Source organism: Papilio machaon, chromosome 5, assembly GCF_912999745.1.
Source record: "Papilio machaon chromosome 5, ilPapMach1.1, whole genome shotgun sequence".
In the NCBI taxonomy this organism is placed as follows: domain Eukaryota; kingdom Metazoa; phylum Arthropoda; class Insecta; order Lepidoptera; family Papilionidae; genus Papilio; species Papilio machaon.
In genome coordinates, this window is record NC_059990.1 from 2,597,591 (window position 1) to 2,613,690 (window position 16,100).

At 33.5% G+C, this 16,100-nt stretch overlaps 2 protein-coding genes across 2 annotated transcripts; one reads left to right on the forward strand and one right to left on the reverse strand.

Annotated features, from left to right (window-relative positions):
- Nucleotides 1-1,689: 1,689 nt before the first annotated feature.
- Nucleotides 1,690-4,556, reverse strand: LOC106721416 (retinal rod rhodopsin-sensitive cGMP 3',5'-cyclic phosphodiesterase subunit delta). The gene is made up of 5 exons (XM_014516347.2): nt 4,358-4,556; nt 3,358-3,389; nt 2,827-2,978; nt 2,460-2,596; nt 1,690-2,013 (listed from the first exon to the last, which is right to left on the reverse strand). The coding sequence occupies exons 1-5, from the start codon at nt 4,429-4,431 to the stop codon at nt 1,932-1,934; spliced, it is 477 nt and encodes a 158-aa protein (XP_014371833.1). The 5' UTR covers nt 4,432-4,556; the 3' UTR covers nt 1,690-1,931.
- Nucleotides 4,557-4,837: 281 nt separating this feature from the next.
- Nucleotides 4,838-15,500, forward strand: LOC106707746 (ATP-dependent RNA helicase SUV3 homolog, mitochondrial). The gene is given in 19 exon segments (XM_045677866.1): nt 4,838-5,332; nt 5,457-5,577; nt 5,704-5,872; nt 6,398-6,581; nt 6,745-6,822; nt 6,945-7,036; nt 7,326-7,465; nt 7,713-7,847; nt 8,144-8,250; nt 8,528-8,721; nt 9,445-9,624; nt 10,235-10,383; nt 10,857-10,955; nt 11,210-11,357; nt 11,906-12,029; nt 13,128-13,260; nt 13,704-14,000; nt 14,194-14,360; nt 15,124-15,500. Coding segments are annotated over 19 exon segments (3,204 nt in total). The 5' UTR covers nt 4,838-4,908; the 3' UTR covers nt 15,387-15,500.
- The last annotated feature ends 600 nt before the right edge of the window (nt 15,501-16,100 follow it).

The window sequence follows — 16,100 nt, forward strand, 5'->3', positions numbered from 1 at the left end:
TAATAATCGCTCAAGAAATGTAAAGTGTATAAATTAATTACAATAAACATTTGTTGCGAGGCTTACGTATGAGCGAATATCGAGTTAACATTAGAAAACAAGCCAGGTTCGAGTCCTGCGGCACAAGCGTGTTGCATGTAACGTAACTAAATGTAAGGATTACTTACCACCACAGCGCTACCGCTTACAGGTGCCTAGTCAATAGACGTAGAATTCTAATCGTGTGGTGATCACAATAATCAAATTAAAATGTTCTAAATGTGTAACGACCCCGAACCACGAACCGATAGATCAAGAGAGTCTGGGGGCTGAATTTAAAAATGCTCTCCAATGTCCCGAGTACTAGCAACTGCCCTGCAAAAGCCGCACCAGTCCCGAACGAGAGGGTTTTCAAACTACCCACTTGTGCGGTTACATTTTATAATTTCCATAGAAATAGTCAATCGTACGGCTAGTTGTTTACTTCATGCTTCAAACTTTTTAGCGTACCCTCAAAGTTGTATTCAAAACAAGCTTTATTGCTCCTACTGGAATATATCTGTGAAGGAATGTATCAATTTTTATTGTTATAGCATCGGTTTATCGATTATGATTGGGCGTGGGGCGCGAGTCGCGAGCGTATTAGGATTCGACTCGTGGCCGGCTAGTGCTCGCCGTCGCACAATTAGATAATTTCTATTATTTATATGCGGAGGCGAGTCGCGGCGCGCATCGAAACGACGCGGCTTCCTTCGTCGCTGTACATACGTAGAAATCCGACGGCCGGTTCGCGCTAAACAGGATGCTCGGCACTCATCATTTAATTCACGAAAAGTTCCTGTGGCGCTCACTTTTCCTGCAGGTGACGTCCACAACAGCCTATAATCATACAACAGGCGAGAGTATTTTACTTCAACTAATTACACTCACTATAGTGGTGCTGTAAAAACTAAGGCATTTCTCTTTTCATACTAAATCAACAAATTTTCTTCAATCTGATTAAGAGAATGGTTAAAAAAAGTAGAGAGGGAAGGATTGTTAAAAGTAACATAGTGCCTTCCCGTATATGGTTTAAAAGAAAATATCTTTCTACGTGTTCATGAATTACTACAATATAGGGGTGTTGGCTGAGCGCCCATCATTTGAAATGCATTCAATAAGAGATCATTGAGTTGTTAGGTAACGCGTGTGTCGATACGACTGGGCCTTTGCCAAACTTGTATGGAATTGCGGCTCCCTTCTCTTGGAGCCATACTGTCTGACAGTGTAGATATTTATAGCTTATTATAAAGCTATAAAATATTTACGTCGATAATAGTACACATACTATTGGAAAGGAAATAAAGAAAACACAAAATTTGTATTTAAAATTTTATTAAATAATTAATACGTAATACAATGCACCCGTTTGCTTTGTTAAATTAATGAAAACTTATAAAAGCCATTTTTTTTTGGATTTAGATTTTTATTTGCTAAATCGGACATTTGGTAACACATTTGGTGGCTTGAGAAAATGAAGCTATTGATTTTTTTTTAAATTTAAAATGACTAATATCATAATAAAAGTACCGAAATTCCCAACAAAAAGGTAAGCCACTAAAATATAACATAAGTAATAAAATTATCGTTTTTGCCGCCAGCAGCCTTCTTTGTGCATAGTTATAACTTTAAAAATACAAAATAAATAAAATGCTACATAAAAAAAAATACAATTTATATTAATAAAAAGCCGAAATAATTGACAGAAAGTTTTTTTTTCTTATATCTAGGTTTTCTAATTTACTACATGAATATATGGTGTAAAAACATGGAAAGTGTTAAGAGCTCGTGATTTTGTATTAACTAGTAGAATTGATATGAATATATATAAAAGAAGATGAACAATTTGTGTGTTTTAAATGCATTAAAGTTGTGGATTTAATCCAATAAATGCAATTTATTACATTACAAGTTTAAACATAAAACAGCCTCACTCTGGAAGTAGTTATGTGGAGATCACCGTCGAAGAATTTCGTTTCGATCACAACATTGCCACTGAAAAATAATAGAAAAATAGCAAAAAAATAAATATTTTGTAAATGTCTTCGGTATTCTGGCGAATTTAGGTGGTAGCTTCATCGCATGCCATCTTATGCTTTAAAAAAAATGTCTATCCGTGCGAAGTAGGGACAGAAAGCTAGTTTTGTCATGAAGAAAATTTCCACAATAAAATTAATAATTAAAAAAAAAACAATTAATAAGCGCCATCTTTTGACAAAATTTTGAATTATCTAGTACTGAAAAATATCAGTCTTTAGTGTTCTCATATTTTCGATAGATGGCGCTGTCACAAATTAATCCGAATTTAACTCTGAAAACTGTCGAAGAAAATCCAATACCCGCATATTGTAAAACGATAGTTGTTGTAACAAATTAAATACTTTATGCATGTGGGAAAATAATTTCACCTGTAACCAGTGACCTTTAAATAAATTACTCACTTCAACACATTTGCAGGCATCATTTGTGACTCCGGAGCAGACTCGATAATTGATTGCCATGTGTTAGTTGAATTTGCTATAACATAGCCAAAATCGAAGAACCATTCTTCAAGACATCTACCTTTGAACAGCACTTTCTGAAATGTTCATTTGTTACTTTACTAAATATTATTTTAAATGTTTATTTAAAGGCATGATGTAGGAATAACCCTAAGAACAAAATCATTATCCAACTTATTTTCTTACAAAAACACCAATAAAAATATGTTTTTGTAGAAGTGCCTCAGCAGTTCAAATTCACTTGCTTTTTCCAATTCATCTAAAATGATTTTTATAAACTTTTATTTCATTAAAATATCAAATATACCTGTTCTAGACGAAACCTATCCATAGATTCAATGGAACTAAAATTCATCTCTCGGGAGACAACCCGACACTTCAGTATTCTCTTGGGCACCCTCGCTTCATGTTCTACATCAGGATTGGACATATCCTCATTATGTTGCCATAGTATTTTGCCTGAAAGTTACAAAAAAAAGAAGTTACAAATCTTTTTTATGCAATGGTCTGCTATTACCATATATTTTACTCATTACAAAATACTTAATTTGAATAAATAAATTTTTAACTCATTTTAATTTAGATAGCTTAAAACAAGTTATATTATCTTAATAATATTATAAATGCAAAAGTTTAAATGGATGGATGAATGGATGTTTGTTAGAAAGTGTCTCTTGGAATGGCTCAAATTAGGTACAGATGTAGAACTTAGTATAGAATGTCATAAGCTATATTTTTTTTAACTTCGTGTAGACAGAGTCGTGAGCGACAGCTTATATAATAATAAATACCAAAATTGTAACATCATAGCGCATCATGTTTGCATAAAAAAATTTACCTGTGTCTGCATCACGAAGATTCATCCAATTTCTGATGTGAATATAATGTAAGGCAAACAAATATATATAATAAACTCTTATAAGATCAAGTAGTAAATCAAAATGAGTAGTTATTATTATTTATTGACAATAGAAATAAGTTGTACAGTCAAGCTTGGATAAGCAAGAAACCTCTATAAGTGAGACATTGTCCGGTCCTGATGGACAAAATCCTTTAGCGGGAAAGTTGGAGTTAGAGAAAAATATCTATAAGCAAGAAAATATTGAGGTCCCTTGGACTCTCACTTATCCAGGTTCAACTGAATACGACAGCAAACAGCGGGCATCTTTCCTAATACTAAACCGTTTCAACCCTTCTAAAAAATTGTGTCAAGCAGAAAGAGAGATTTGCAATGTTCTGTAAAGAAATTATGAAAAATAATGCTTTTTCCATATTTTAATAGAAATTAATGCAAAGCAATTTTTCATTTGAAAAAAAAAACCTGGTGTAAAACTTACTAATATTATAAATGTGAATGTTTAGATAGATGGATAGATGTTGTATGTTTGAAGGTATGTCTGGAACGGATCAATGGATCTTGATGAAACTTGGAACAGAACTACTTACTTAGTAAGTTTTTTTTTAATTCAGCGCGGACAGAGTCGCAGACGACATATAGTGAAACATAAATATTAAGATTCCTGTCACATATGGTACATATTATCATTCTTAATCAATTTCCTGATAAAAGCAAGCAAAGTATTTATTCGTATGTGTAATAAATATATGTTTCGTGTGTATATTAAATTAACTGAATTCACGTAACATATTGCAATCCTTGAATTAAAGTTATAATGGAGGTAGATCAAAATTTGTTATGAATGTGTGGATAAAAACATTTTTAAATTTACACAAAACAATTATCATAGTATGCCAAAGTAAGTTCTATTTTATACATTAGTTCTTATCAATGATTTTATTCAAATAAAGTTTAAAATAGGTACAAATATAAAGGATACATCTGAAAGCCTCTTAGGATCGTATCCACTCGATCTTGTCTATTTTCTTCGACAGATAGAACTTCCGTCATCATAGATAGAATTTTTAATTTACTAAAAATTAGAACTTACTTATAAATTGCAATAAAACTACAAAAGTTGACGATTTATGTAAAAACTCAGTCAGTTAAAGGGGCACCATAAAAAAATACCACAACAAAAAACGTCATCAGCATATGCAAGCAATGTTGCCATGCCATCTCTCATTAATCATAATAATACGCAAAGAAAAAAAATCGTGACGAAATAATTTCAATGTGAACGAATCATTTACTAAATGAAATGCCTTAGATTGCTTAAACTTACCAATAAGAACATATTTTGTTGATTATATGATTTATTGATTATATTATAAATTGGCATCAATTAATATTTTACGTAACTATTGTTACTCTGCCTTCGATATCTTACTGCTTTTCGCTTTTCCAATTTCTACTCTTTGGTACAATGTGACAGTAAAATTGTTGTTTTTTGACAATTTTTAATATCTAAATTAATTCCAAATATCCGAAATGTATAAAGGAATATCGAGAATTCTGTCCTGTTACTGTTCAGAAAAAATTCCGCAGTGTATATCTCCAGTTTTTACCTCAGTTTTAACGAAACGTAAAGGACACTTAGGATATTTAGGTTATGTTTTCAAAAGAACGAAAAAACACGATAGGGGTGGTCTTTCGACATTGTTTACCCCGGTACCAGTGAAACCAAATCCAGATGACATAAACGTAGGAGAAGAATTCACAGGAAGACTCAAGAAACAAGATTTACTAAAAATTCTCAATAAATTTTACCAGAAGCCAGAAGTTAGATCACTTGCTTCAGAAAATGGTTTGGATGACCAATTATTGCATCAGGCCTTTTTATCTTTTAGGAGGCATTGTTTAGAACATGATTTGCCTCCTGATTTACATATAATTATAAGTGATATATTGCATGGTAAGTAATTCATGACATATTAATTAAGTTCATAATCTCATTATTCTTTTGCTTAGAACAAATCTCCGTTAAAAGTTAATTTATTTGATAGTGTATGTATGATAATTATTGTTTTTAATTCAAGGTGCGGGACATGTAGATGATTTGTTTCCATACTTCCTTCGACACGCCAGATTAGCGTTCCCACATTTGGACTGCCTAGATGATTTAAAAAAAATATCCGACTTAAGGACACCAGCCAATTGGTAAGAACTTACTTAGTCATTCCACCTTACTTTATTATCAGAATTAATTCCAATTAGATTGAATAATATTAATTTTATAATAAATATTTTTCTTGTAACCTATGTAAGATTACACTTAATTTGCAGGTATCCACAGGCTCGTCATTTGAATAGAAAGATAGTCTTTCATGCTGGACCTACAAATTCTGGAAAAACTTATCATGCTATGCAGCGATTTCTTACTGCAAAATCAGGGGTGTATTGTGGACCATTGAAACTACTAGCAACAGAAATATATCACAAATCCAATAGTAAAGTAAGTTTTTTATTATTTAAATCTATTTTACATTTATTCAACTTGTTGATATAGTTAAAAATCTGTTCTAAAATACAGAGATATTCTAAAAAAGATATAATAGGATATACTAAAATTATTTCATTAATATAAAATAATATGTTAATAAATTTGTAATAATTTTTAAACAAAAATCTTATCAGGACACTGTTCGAATATGTGTTTTCTTAACAAACTTCTTCACAAAAAGCTGTAAACTTAGGCATCATACATTTTTTTCATGAAAAATATCAAAGGTCTTGTTGCATGTTGGAAGTGCTGTATTATAGAGTTATGTACAGTCAAACCTGGGTAAGCGAGAAATCTCTAAGCGAAAGTCATTGCCATGTCTCAAATAATTGACCTCTGTGAGCGAGAAACTTTGTTTAGAGACACTTCTATAAGCGAGAAACATATAGAAGTCCCTTAGACTCTCACTTATGTAGGTTTGACTGCATTTAGCAGGCTTATCATTTTTGAATCTGGAATAAAAAAAAATTACTTCAGGGTACACCATGTGATTTAATTACTGGAGAGGAAAGGCGGCATGCAACACAATATCAAACACTAACGGAAAATCTGGAAACTGATACTAGTAGCGAGACTGAAAATTATTTATTAAGTGAACCAGAACTAATACCATCTAGTCATGTGGCCTGTACAGTTGAGATGACCTCGCTAAATGAAACATGTAAGATATGCTTAATTAAGTAAAAGTTGTTTATTAACTTTTATGGTAACTATGTGATGTACTAAAATTGCTTAATTATGTTATGCTTTGGTGTTAATCCATTGTCTATGTCATAGGGACATTGAATGTGTTTATAAAAGTAGTTGATTATGTTTTTTTACAGATGAAGTGGCAATTATCGATGAAATTCAGATGATAGGAGATAGAAGTAGAGGTTGGGCTTGGACTAGAGCTGTTTTAGGTAGAGTATAAGGATTTTTAAAAAATTGATTTTATGAATGTAACAATTTGTGTTTTTAATTCTAATTTTGTGATAAGGCTTTCAATTTTGGATCTAATGTATTTGTTATGTTATATTTGAAGGATTGCAAGCTGATGAAATTCATTTGTGTGGTGAAGCTGGTGCTATAAATCTTATTGAAGAAATTTGCTACACTACTGGTGAAGAAATAGAGGTACTATTTACTTATAAGTATCATTATATAGTTTTTAAATGGATGTAAAGTCGAACCTGGAAAAGCGAGAGTCTTAGATACCTAACTATTGAAACTGGATTAGCGAGAGTATAGATAAGATAATGGTTTCTCTCTATCCTGAGTTTCTCGCATAAGGAGGTTTAGGTTCGACTGTAATATGAATGTAACAGATAACTGTGGGTTTGTACTATTAAAATCTATGGAATCTACTTAAATCACTGTTCTAAATATATTTATATGAGAACTGATCAATTTTTTACATTTTCAGGTGCGCACATACAAAAGGTTAACCGAACTGAAAGTGGAGGACAGTGCGTTGGGATCATTAGACAATGTACGCCCCGGAGATTGCATTGTATGTTTTAATAAGAATGACATATACAGTGTTAGCAGAGCCATTGAACAGAGGTCAGTCCTGTGAGGCAGGTATCCAATATATATAAGATCATAAAGCATACAAATAATATTAATGTAAAAAAAAATTGTATTCTCTTATCTGCCCCAATCAGACTAAGGCCTTAATGGCATTCTACCCTATAAAGGTGTTAAAATGTTATATTTTTTTATTTTATTTTACATAATTCAGAATTTTGTTGACATTTTTTTGCAGAATAAATTAAATAGTAAAACTTTTTCCTATGTTTATTTGTTACAGGGGTCATGAAGTAGCAGTTATATACGGCAGTTTGCCTCCTGGTACTAAATTAGCGCAGGCCAACAAGTTCAACGATCCGGATAGTTCTTGTAAAGTTATGGTTGCTACAGATGCTATCGGTCTTGGCATTAATTTGTAAGTAAATTTATACTTATATACTTATAATTTATTAAATCCATTTACGAATTATATATGTTTATTTACTTTACGATAATACTAACTGTCGCCCGCGACTCCGTCTGCGCGGAATAAAAAAAAACCTTATTAGGAGCCAATGTGTTCTTTCAGACTATGTTCTACAAGTGTGCCAAATTTCATAAAGATCTGTTGGGCCGTTCCGGAGATATCTTCAAACAAACATCTATCCATACATCCATCCATCTAAACATTCGCATTCATAATAGTATGATTCATAATAAATGTATTTATAGGAGTATACGGCGGATAATATTCTATTCCTTAATAAAACCCGTGGTAAATGAAGATGGTGACAAAGAAATGGATATAATCAGTATATCACAAGCTTTGCAAATTGCAGGTATTTATTTTTATTTATTCATTATTTCATACCTAAATGACTTTATATGAAGTACAGTTAAATCTGGATAAGTAAAAAACCTCTAGAAGCGAGAGTCATTGTCCAGTTCTGACGGACTACCTCCATAAGCGAGAAACTCTGGTTAGGGAGAAACCGAGAAAAAAAATCTTGGTCCTTTAGACTTTCAATTATCTATTTTGACACATCAGGAAGAGGAACTTTTGTTACCGATGTACCAAATCAAATTTAGTACTATAATTTTCTTGGTACTTATCAGGTAGAGCTGGCAGATACGGCAGCGCGTGGGAGACAGGATATGTGACTACATACAGACCGGAAGACCTGGCAACATTGAAGACATTGCTCTCCAAATCCTCGGACCCTGTGACACAAGCAGGGTTATATCCGACTGCGGAGCAGATGGAGTTGTACGCTTATCATCTACCTCATGCCAGTCTTAGTAGTTTAATGGTATGTTGTTATTGTTTTTACTAGAATTTATTTGTTACTAGCTGTCGCCCGCGACTCGGTCCGCGCGCAGTTAAAAAAAAAATGAAAACTAGATGTTGGCCGATTCTCAGACCTACTGAATATGCTCAACAAATTTCATGAGAATCGTTCAAGCCGTTTCGGAGGAGTATGGCAACGAAAACTGTGACACGAGAATTTTATATATTAGATTACTAGAGTTTATTTTATAATAATTTACTTGATGAACTTCAACTGTAAGATTACAAGTGTCAGGTCTTACATCGGTTGGAAAGGGGAATGATTATAAATTTATAGTCGAATTCATTGGAAATGTCACTTATTGTCTATGGATTTTCTTGTACTAGCTGTTGCCCGAGATTTCGTCTGCGCGGAGTTAAAAATAAAACTTAATTAGTAGGACATGTGTTTTTCCCGACTATGTTCTACATCTATGTCAAATTTCATCGAGATCGGTTGAACCGTTCCGGAGATATCTTCTAACAAACATCCATCCATACATCCAAACATTAGCATTTATAATGTTGTTAGTTTTAGTGTTTAAATTGATGATAAAAAGATGATAAGTTTGTTATAAATTCACATATGTATTAAATTCGGCTATAACAAAAATAGAACAAAAAGTTTTTTTTTCAGATCAAAAAACCTACAAGTTTAGTTAATAAATGTGACATATTAATTTGACATTGCCATCTTTTTTTGCAGGATATCTTCGTACACTTATGCACTGTTGATGACTCTTTGTACTTCATGTGCAATACGGAGGCGTTCAAGTTCCTGGCGGAGATGATCCAGCATGTACCATTGCCGCTGCGCGCCCGCTACGTCTTCTGCTGCGCTCCCATCAACAACAAGCTGCCCTTCGTCTGCGCCACATTCCTCAAGGTTACCATTCATATTCATATATAAACTTTGATATCACATATGTATATTTAATAAAAACCAATTCAGTATTGGTAAATGTGCTATAGTCACTTCAGCTTCGTGGAAGTTTGTTCCACATAATAGGGTATATGGCAAAATAATGAAATGCGTACTATTTTTGGTAACGTGAAGTAGATATTATAAAAGAAGGCACTGGTACATTATACTGGAGATCCCGGAGCCCTGCCAGTGTCACTAGATTACCACCGAGGTGGTTTTAGTGGGTAAAACTTCACATAACCTTGTTTCCTCCCAGGAGCAGGGTATCTTTTAATTATATATATTTTTTTTAATTTTATAAATTAAGGAAAGGTTGGGAAGGGGAGGTGGATTTGATGGAGGAGGAGATGCATAGGAAGGAATATTCTCTTTTTGTGCGCTTCCTCCTTCGTCGATTGACGATAGGCAAAGCATCTGCAATTGCGAATGTCTATAGGCATCGGTTGCTTCGCCATTTCGGCGAATTCATGTGGCCGCTTGCTCGTTTGCTACGCTATGCAACTTTGTTTTTTTTTAATTTACATGTGTCAATTTTAATAATAATGAAATTATATAAGTATATATACTATAGATGGTTCGTCAGTACAGTCGCAATGAACCCATCACAAAGAACTGGCTGAGCAATGCAGTAGACTGGCCCGTACCCTCTCCAAAGACCATCATGGACCTCGTGCACTTGGAAGCAGTCTTCGATGTGCTGGAACTTTATCTATGGCTGAGGTAAATTTCTATAATAGAATGTATCTGTTATATTTGTTTTATTTGACATTTATAAGAATTATTAGCTTAGAATTACGGCTGCGTTCGCTGGAAATTCGCTGAAAATCTGTGTCAAATTACATCAAAACCGGTTGAGCCATTCCGGAGATACCTTTAAACAAACATCCATCAATTTAAACATTCGCATTATATGTATTATTTTCAAATAAAGAAGTCCAAATTAAGTCTTAAACATTGTAAAGAGTTTCCTTACTTTTTACGATGAATTTAGTAGATTTAATTTTATTAGATTTTGCTTTATACATCATATTTTACAATTTATCTCAAAATTTTCTCGATATTTGTTATTTTCTGTAATTCTTTAACCCGAAGTGATATTTGTTTACAAAATTTTAATTTTCATTTGAAACAATGTTTTTAATTTGTATATATCTCAATTATGTTTAGTTAAAACAGAAATTTTCTCTCAACAGTTATAGATTCCCTGACATGTTCCCAGATGTCAAATTAGTTCGTGATATGGAAATGGAGTTAGATTCTATAATACAACAGGGAATCTTCCAAATAACAAGGTATTTATATCAAACTAGCTTTTACCCGCGACTCCGTGTGCGCGGAATAAAAAATAGAAAACGGGGTAAAAATTATCCTATGTCCGTTTCCTGGTTCTAAGCTACCTGCCCACCAATTTTCAGTCAAATCGATTCAACCGTTCTTGATTTATAAATAGTGTAACTAACACGACTTTCTTTTATATATATATAGATAGATTACAACTTTAGTAAAAAAAGATTTATTATGTTTATTTTGCTATTTTTTTTTCTAGATTATTAAGAAATTCAGAACAAGTATTAAAAGATGGTCAGTCGAGTGAGGAGTTGTACGGACGGGGCAAGAAATCAACGAGAATGGGACATTCGCAAACGAAAGGGGACGAGTCCAAAGGAAAACTTTCTGAAATGCTAGTGGCTAAGGTATGTTTGTAAACAAAAATATTGATAAGAAATATAGATTTATTTAAAAAAAATGCTAAGTTATGAACTTAATTATATAAAGATTCATAAAAACTAAATCAATGTTAAAGAATTTTTTTTATTATATGTGATTTGATTTAACTTGATAGGTTAGATTTTATCTTCGATGTTTTTGTTAATGACTTATAACTACGAGTTGCCCGCGACTTTGTCCACGCGAAATTAAAAAATATAGCCTACGTTTTTTTCTTTCTATTCAATTAAATAAACATTCAAGTCTTTCCTTTGATCAGTTAACAATTTAGGGCTTGTTTAAACTTTCGTGAGACATCATAATTAATTAATTAAAAAACGGCTTAACTCACGTTTGATCGTCACGTGACGGCACCGACTAATTTCGCCCTGAAGATGGACCCCCGATGGGTCCGAAACTAGTCGGTGCCGTCACGTGACGATCAAACGTGAGTTAAGCCGTTTCTTAATTAATTAATTTAGGGCTTGTTAGTAAATTAAAAAGTCCCGTTATCGAATGGTATATTTCTTTTCAGGGTCTGATCACACCACAAATGTTGAAGAAACTTCAACAAGAACTGTCCACAGACAACACGGAGCGGGGCAGAAAGAAAACTAACACGAGAAATAGAAGAAAATAAATACAATTGTACAATGCTTGTTATAAAATCGAAATGTGTAATAAATTTTACTTAGATAATAATTTTTTGTTTTAATATTCGTAACAAATAAACCTTTACAGTGTTGAAATATCCGAATGAATTCGTTCAATACATAATTTGTCTAGACATATCACAAAATGGTGACTTTCAAGATTTTACGGTGACATATTTTGTAGGCAAATCTAAATAAATAAAACTAGCTTTTACTCGCGACTCCGTCCGCGCGGAATAAAAATAGAAAACGGGGTAAAAATTATCCTATGTCCGTTTCCTGGTTCTAAGCTACCTGCCCACCAATTTTCAGTCAAATCGATTCAGCCGTTCTTGAGTTATAAATAGTGTAACTAACACGACTTCTTTTTATATATATAGATATAGATATACATAATAATAATAAGCCTTTATTTAGAATGACTACAGTGATTGTTACAAATTTATTTTTTGTATGAATAAAAGACTCATGTATGCTGGGTATAGACCTTCTCCATGTTTCTCTACTTATCTCTGTCTACAGCTGTTCTCATCCAAGCTTTTCCCGCTATTTTTACTATATCGTCTGTCTATCAGGCTTTGGGTCTTCTTTTTCTCTTGCCTCTTCCTGGACCAGACCATAACATCACTCGCTTCCTCCACCTGGCATCATCGGAGCGCATCACGTGTCCCGCCCATTTCCATTTAAGGCGCTGCGCCTGCTTGTACAGCATATATTAACTTTGTTCTTAGTCTGATGGTATGACTATTAAGTTTTTGGCTTATTTTGATATACATATCAATGTATTATTAAGTTATTATTTTATCAAATTAACAATTTGTCCGTTAATTATTCAGTTATCTATTCGAAAGAAACACTGATATATGTTGAACTTCTGACATCTCGGTAAGTTTTTATCTATTGAAGAGGGTAGTCAGTAGTAATATTGTAACTATCATTGAAACTTGTTTACAAGTGATTTCAAAATGGATACAGTGTTATTAAGTTGTTTGTTTTCATTTATTTTATTTATACAAACTTCTAAATTAATTCACGGTATTAGTAGTTCATATGTAATTATTTTTACAATATGTGTGTAAATTATTTAGTAGTTATTCTATAAAGGTTTCAGAATATTTGATTACGATGGTGTGCAAAATATCTTGGCTTTTAAAGATGAGCCTGTAACGATACAATGTCAGGCGGATATGCCGATATCTTACTGTGGATTCGTTCATCCTAGTGGTAAAAGATTTTCGTAAGTATATTTGTTATTTACTACTCAGGCCTATGTCTTTTTGTTTAGAGATATTTAGACGAAAAGTGGAAACAATTGTTTGTTTAATTTGTTTTTTTGTACGTGTAGTTCTTGTGGATAGAAAAGAAGCTTGTTAATTCGGCAGAGGCTGTCTTTGCCCGATTACTAGGCGATAGATCTTGGTGTCAAAAAGCGGTCACTCACACTAATCTCTTAGTTACATTACAAGTTAATATGTATTGTAGTTACCAACATATTATTATGTTTATAAAAATTTGTGATGTTAGCTTATGCAGATGCATGCAGGAACGATTGTTTGTTCAAGGAATGTCATAAACTTTCTAATTAGAAACGTTTGAAGTCAGGACGACTTACAATCTAGAAAAGTGTCTTCATATTCTAGTGGATGGTTTAAGAACACTTACAGGACATTATTTTTTTAGATCAAGTTCGGTAACTAACGCTAAATGCGAAGTGAAGATTAAAGTAAGCGATACGGATGTGGGAGAATGGAAGTGTCATATCGGTGTCCAGTCGGTGAGGGTCGAGATGATGAAGAGAATCGAGGTGCGGGTGGTAGCAGAAATGGCGGCTGTCCAGGCTAATGTAACTTCTCTGCACGGCAAGCCCGTCACACTCGCCTGTGTCACTACCAAGGGTCTGGTGCCATTGAGTTATTGCCGCTTCGAACCACCTAATGGTAGCCCGTTTAGTATTGATGCATCAGTTAATGCTACTAAGTAAGTACTAAACATAGCATAATGTTTTATTAAATAGTTAGATGAGTTACACTCAGAGTCAGTCGGAGTTTAATAGTGTTCTGACTTTAGCTTCCTAAAATTTTATTTTTAGGATGATTTTATCAACCCTAAAACGAAATAAAATTTTAATTTTAAGTAATTATAAATAAATGTTTTTCTTTTAATTTTCCAGTCCCATATTGAATAAATATTATTTCCCTGCCAACAAGAGCTTGGACCGTGGGGACTGCGCTGTCACTATACGTAAAGTGAGGTACGAGGATGTGGGGGAGTGGACTTGCGGTGCGGGCTTCGATAACGGCCAGGAACATATCGCTCAAATAACTGTTGACGTCGAAGGTAATACGACCAAGGTTGAACATCATAAAAGTCATGTTTTCATCATTTTAATTTTTGTAAATTGTCATCGATGATCCAATTGAAAATAAATAATATTTGCTAAGTGTACTTATATATAATTAAAGAAATAAACAGTCGAATCTGGATAAGCGAGTGTCTAAGGGACCGAAGATTGTTGGGGATATTTTCTATCTCCCGATCTTTAGACTGCCATATTTTTAGTGACATCTGTCTATATTTCTAGTTTCATATTCATATTTCTTGTTTTTGCCTGACTTAAGATACTACGTAGGTTTTAATCCACAACAAAGATGTTTCGAAGGGATAGAAGTTTCTGTCTAACCCGAGTTTCTCGCTTATGGAGGTCGTCCGTAGAGACCGGGTAAACAATCTTGTTTAAGAGCTTTCTCGCTTCCATACATAGCCCACCTCCATTGTTGTAGCACTTTGTACAGGTGAAAAGTCCGATAGCTGCTGCGGACCTTTCTAACCTTTTACTTATAAGGACATGATGAGGAAAGTGGATTTGGGGCCACATACGTCCTTTCCTCCGTCGATTAAAGGTAGGCAAGGAATCAGCAATTATCTATGGGTAACGGTCACTTTAGTGGTCAGTCAGAGCCACTTGTTCGTTTGCCAAGTAAAAATATATTACGTTAGATGAGCGTGTGTGCCATAAGACAAATTCTACTCTTCTTCCCGTTTCCGCTCTTTTAACGGTTCCCTTTAGCGGCTACAATTGTTTTTCATTTCTTTGACGCAGGACTTTATACAATGTCAACAGCATCGGTAACCGGCATCACAGTTGGCGGTATCCTGATTGCTGGTATAATCGGGATCTTAGGATACGTCGCGTGGAAGAGACGTTGGGTGTTGGGTAGTCGTCGTGAAGAAGTCGAGGAGATAGAGGTGCAGGAGATGGGACCACAGAACCCTGAAGCTACTACTCCTCAAAGCAGAAGAGTACCAATCATAACTGTACAGTCTCCGTCTACCACAGGAAGATCGGAGTCTACATCTCCATAGTAACCTAAGATAACCATGGCACACTTTGAAAGATAACAAAGATAATATTTTAAAGCAAGTGTTACCACAGTCAAATATCATTAATTTATATCACAATACTTGCAGTACATAGTGAGTACTTGAGATTGAGTGTACATACAAAAATTTACACTTTATTGTTATATGCAATACATGGAAAAATTATAAGTAAAAAATATTAGGAAGTCCCCGTGAAATAATTCATATCTAGAATTTTTTGTTTAAATCTAAATTATTCTTTATATTATATTAAAAAGTTGTAAAAAAGAAGTTACTTCATCACCTAAGTGATAATATTGTATTTTTAAATGAACAATGCATTTTCACTTTTTATATCACCCAGGTGATGAAAGTGGAATAACAAATGCCCAGTGTTATATTAATAATATAAAATAAGGTAAGTAAGGTGTCTTAGAGTAAAATATAAACTAAAAATTATTTAATCCTAGCAATCACTTACGACTTCGTCAACGGAGAAAAAATTAGCCTGTAATATTCCTGCATGTGTCAGCTACCTTCCCATTAAAGTCCCGTCAAAATCGTCCAGCCGTTTTTGAGATTATCCAGAACAAACAAGGCCTTACTGAGAGACCAATATTAAAAAAATGAGTTTAACATGTTAGTTGTTCTTGCTAAAGCAGTTTACGCTGCAAAATAATAGTCAATATTTTTTCTGGATTGTATATTTTATTGTAA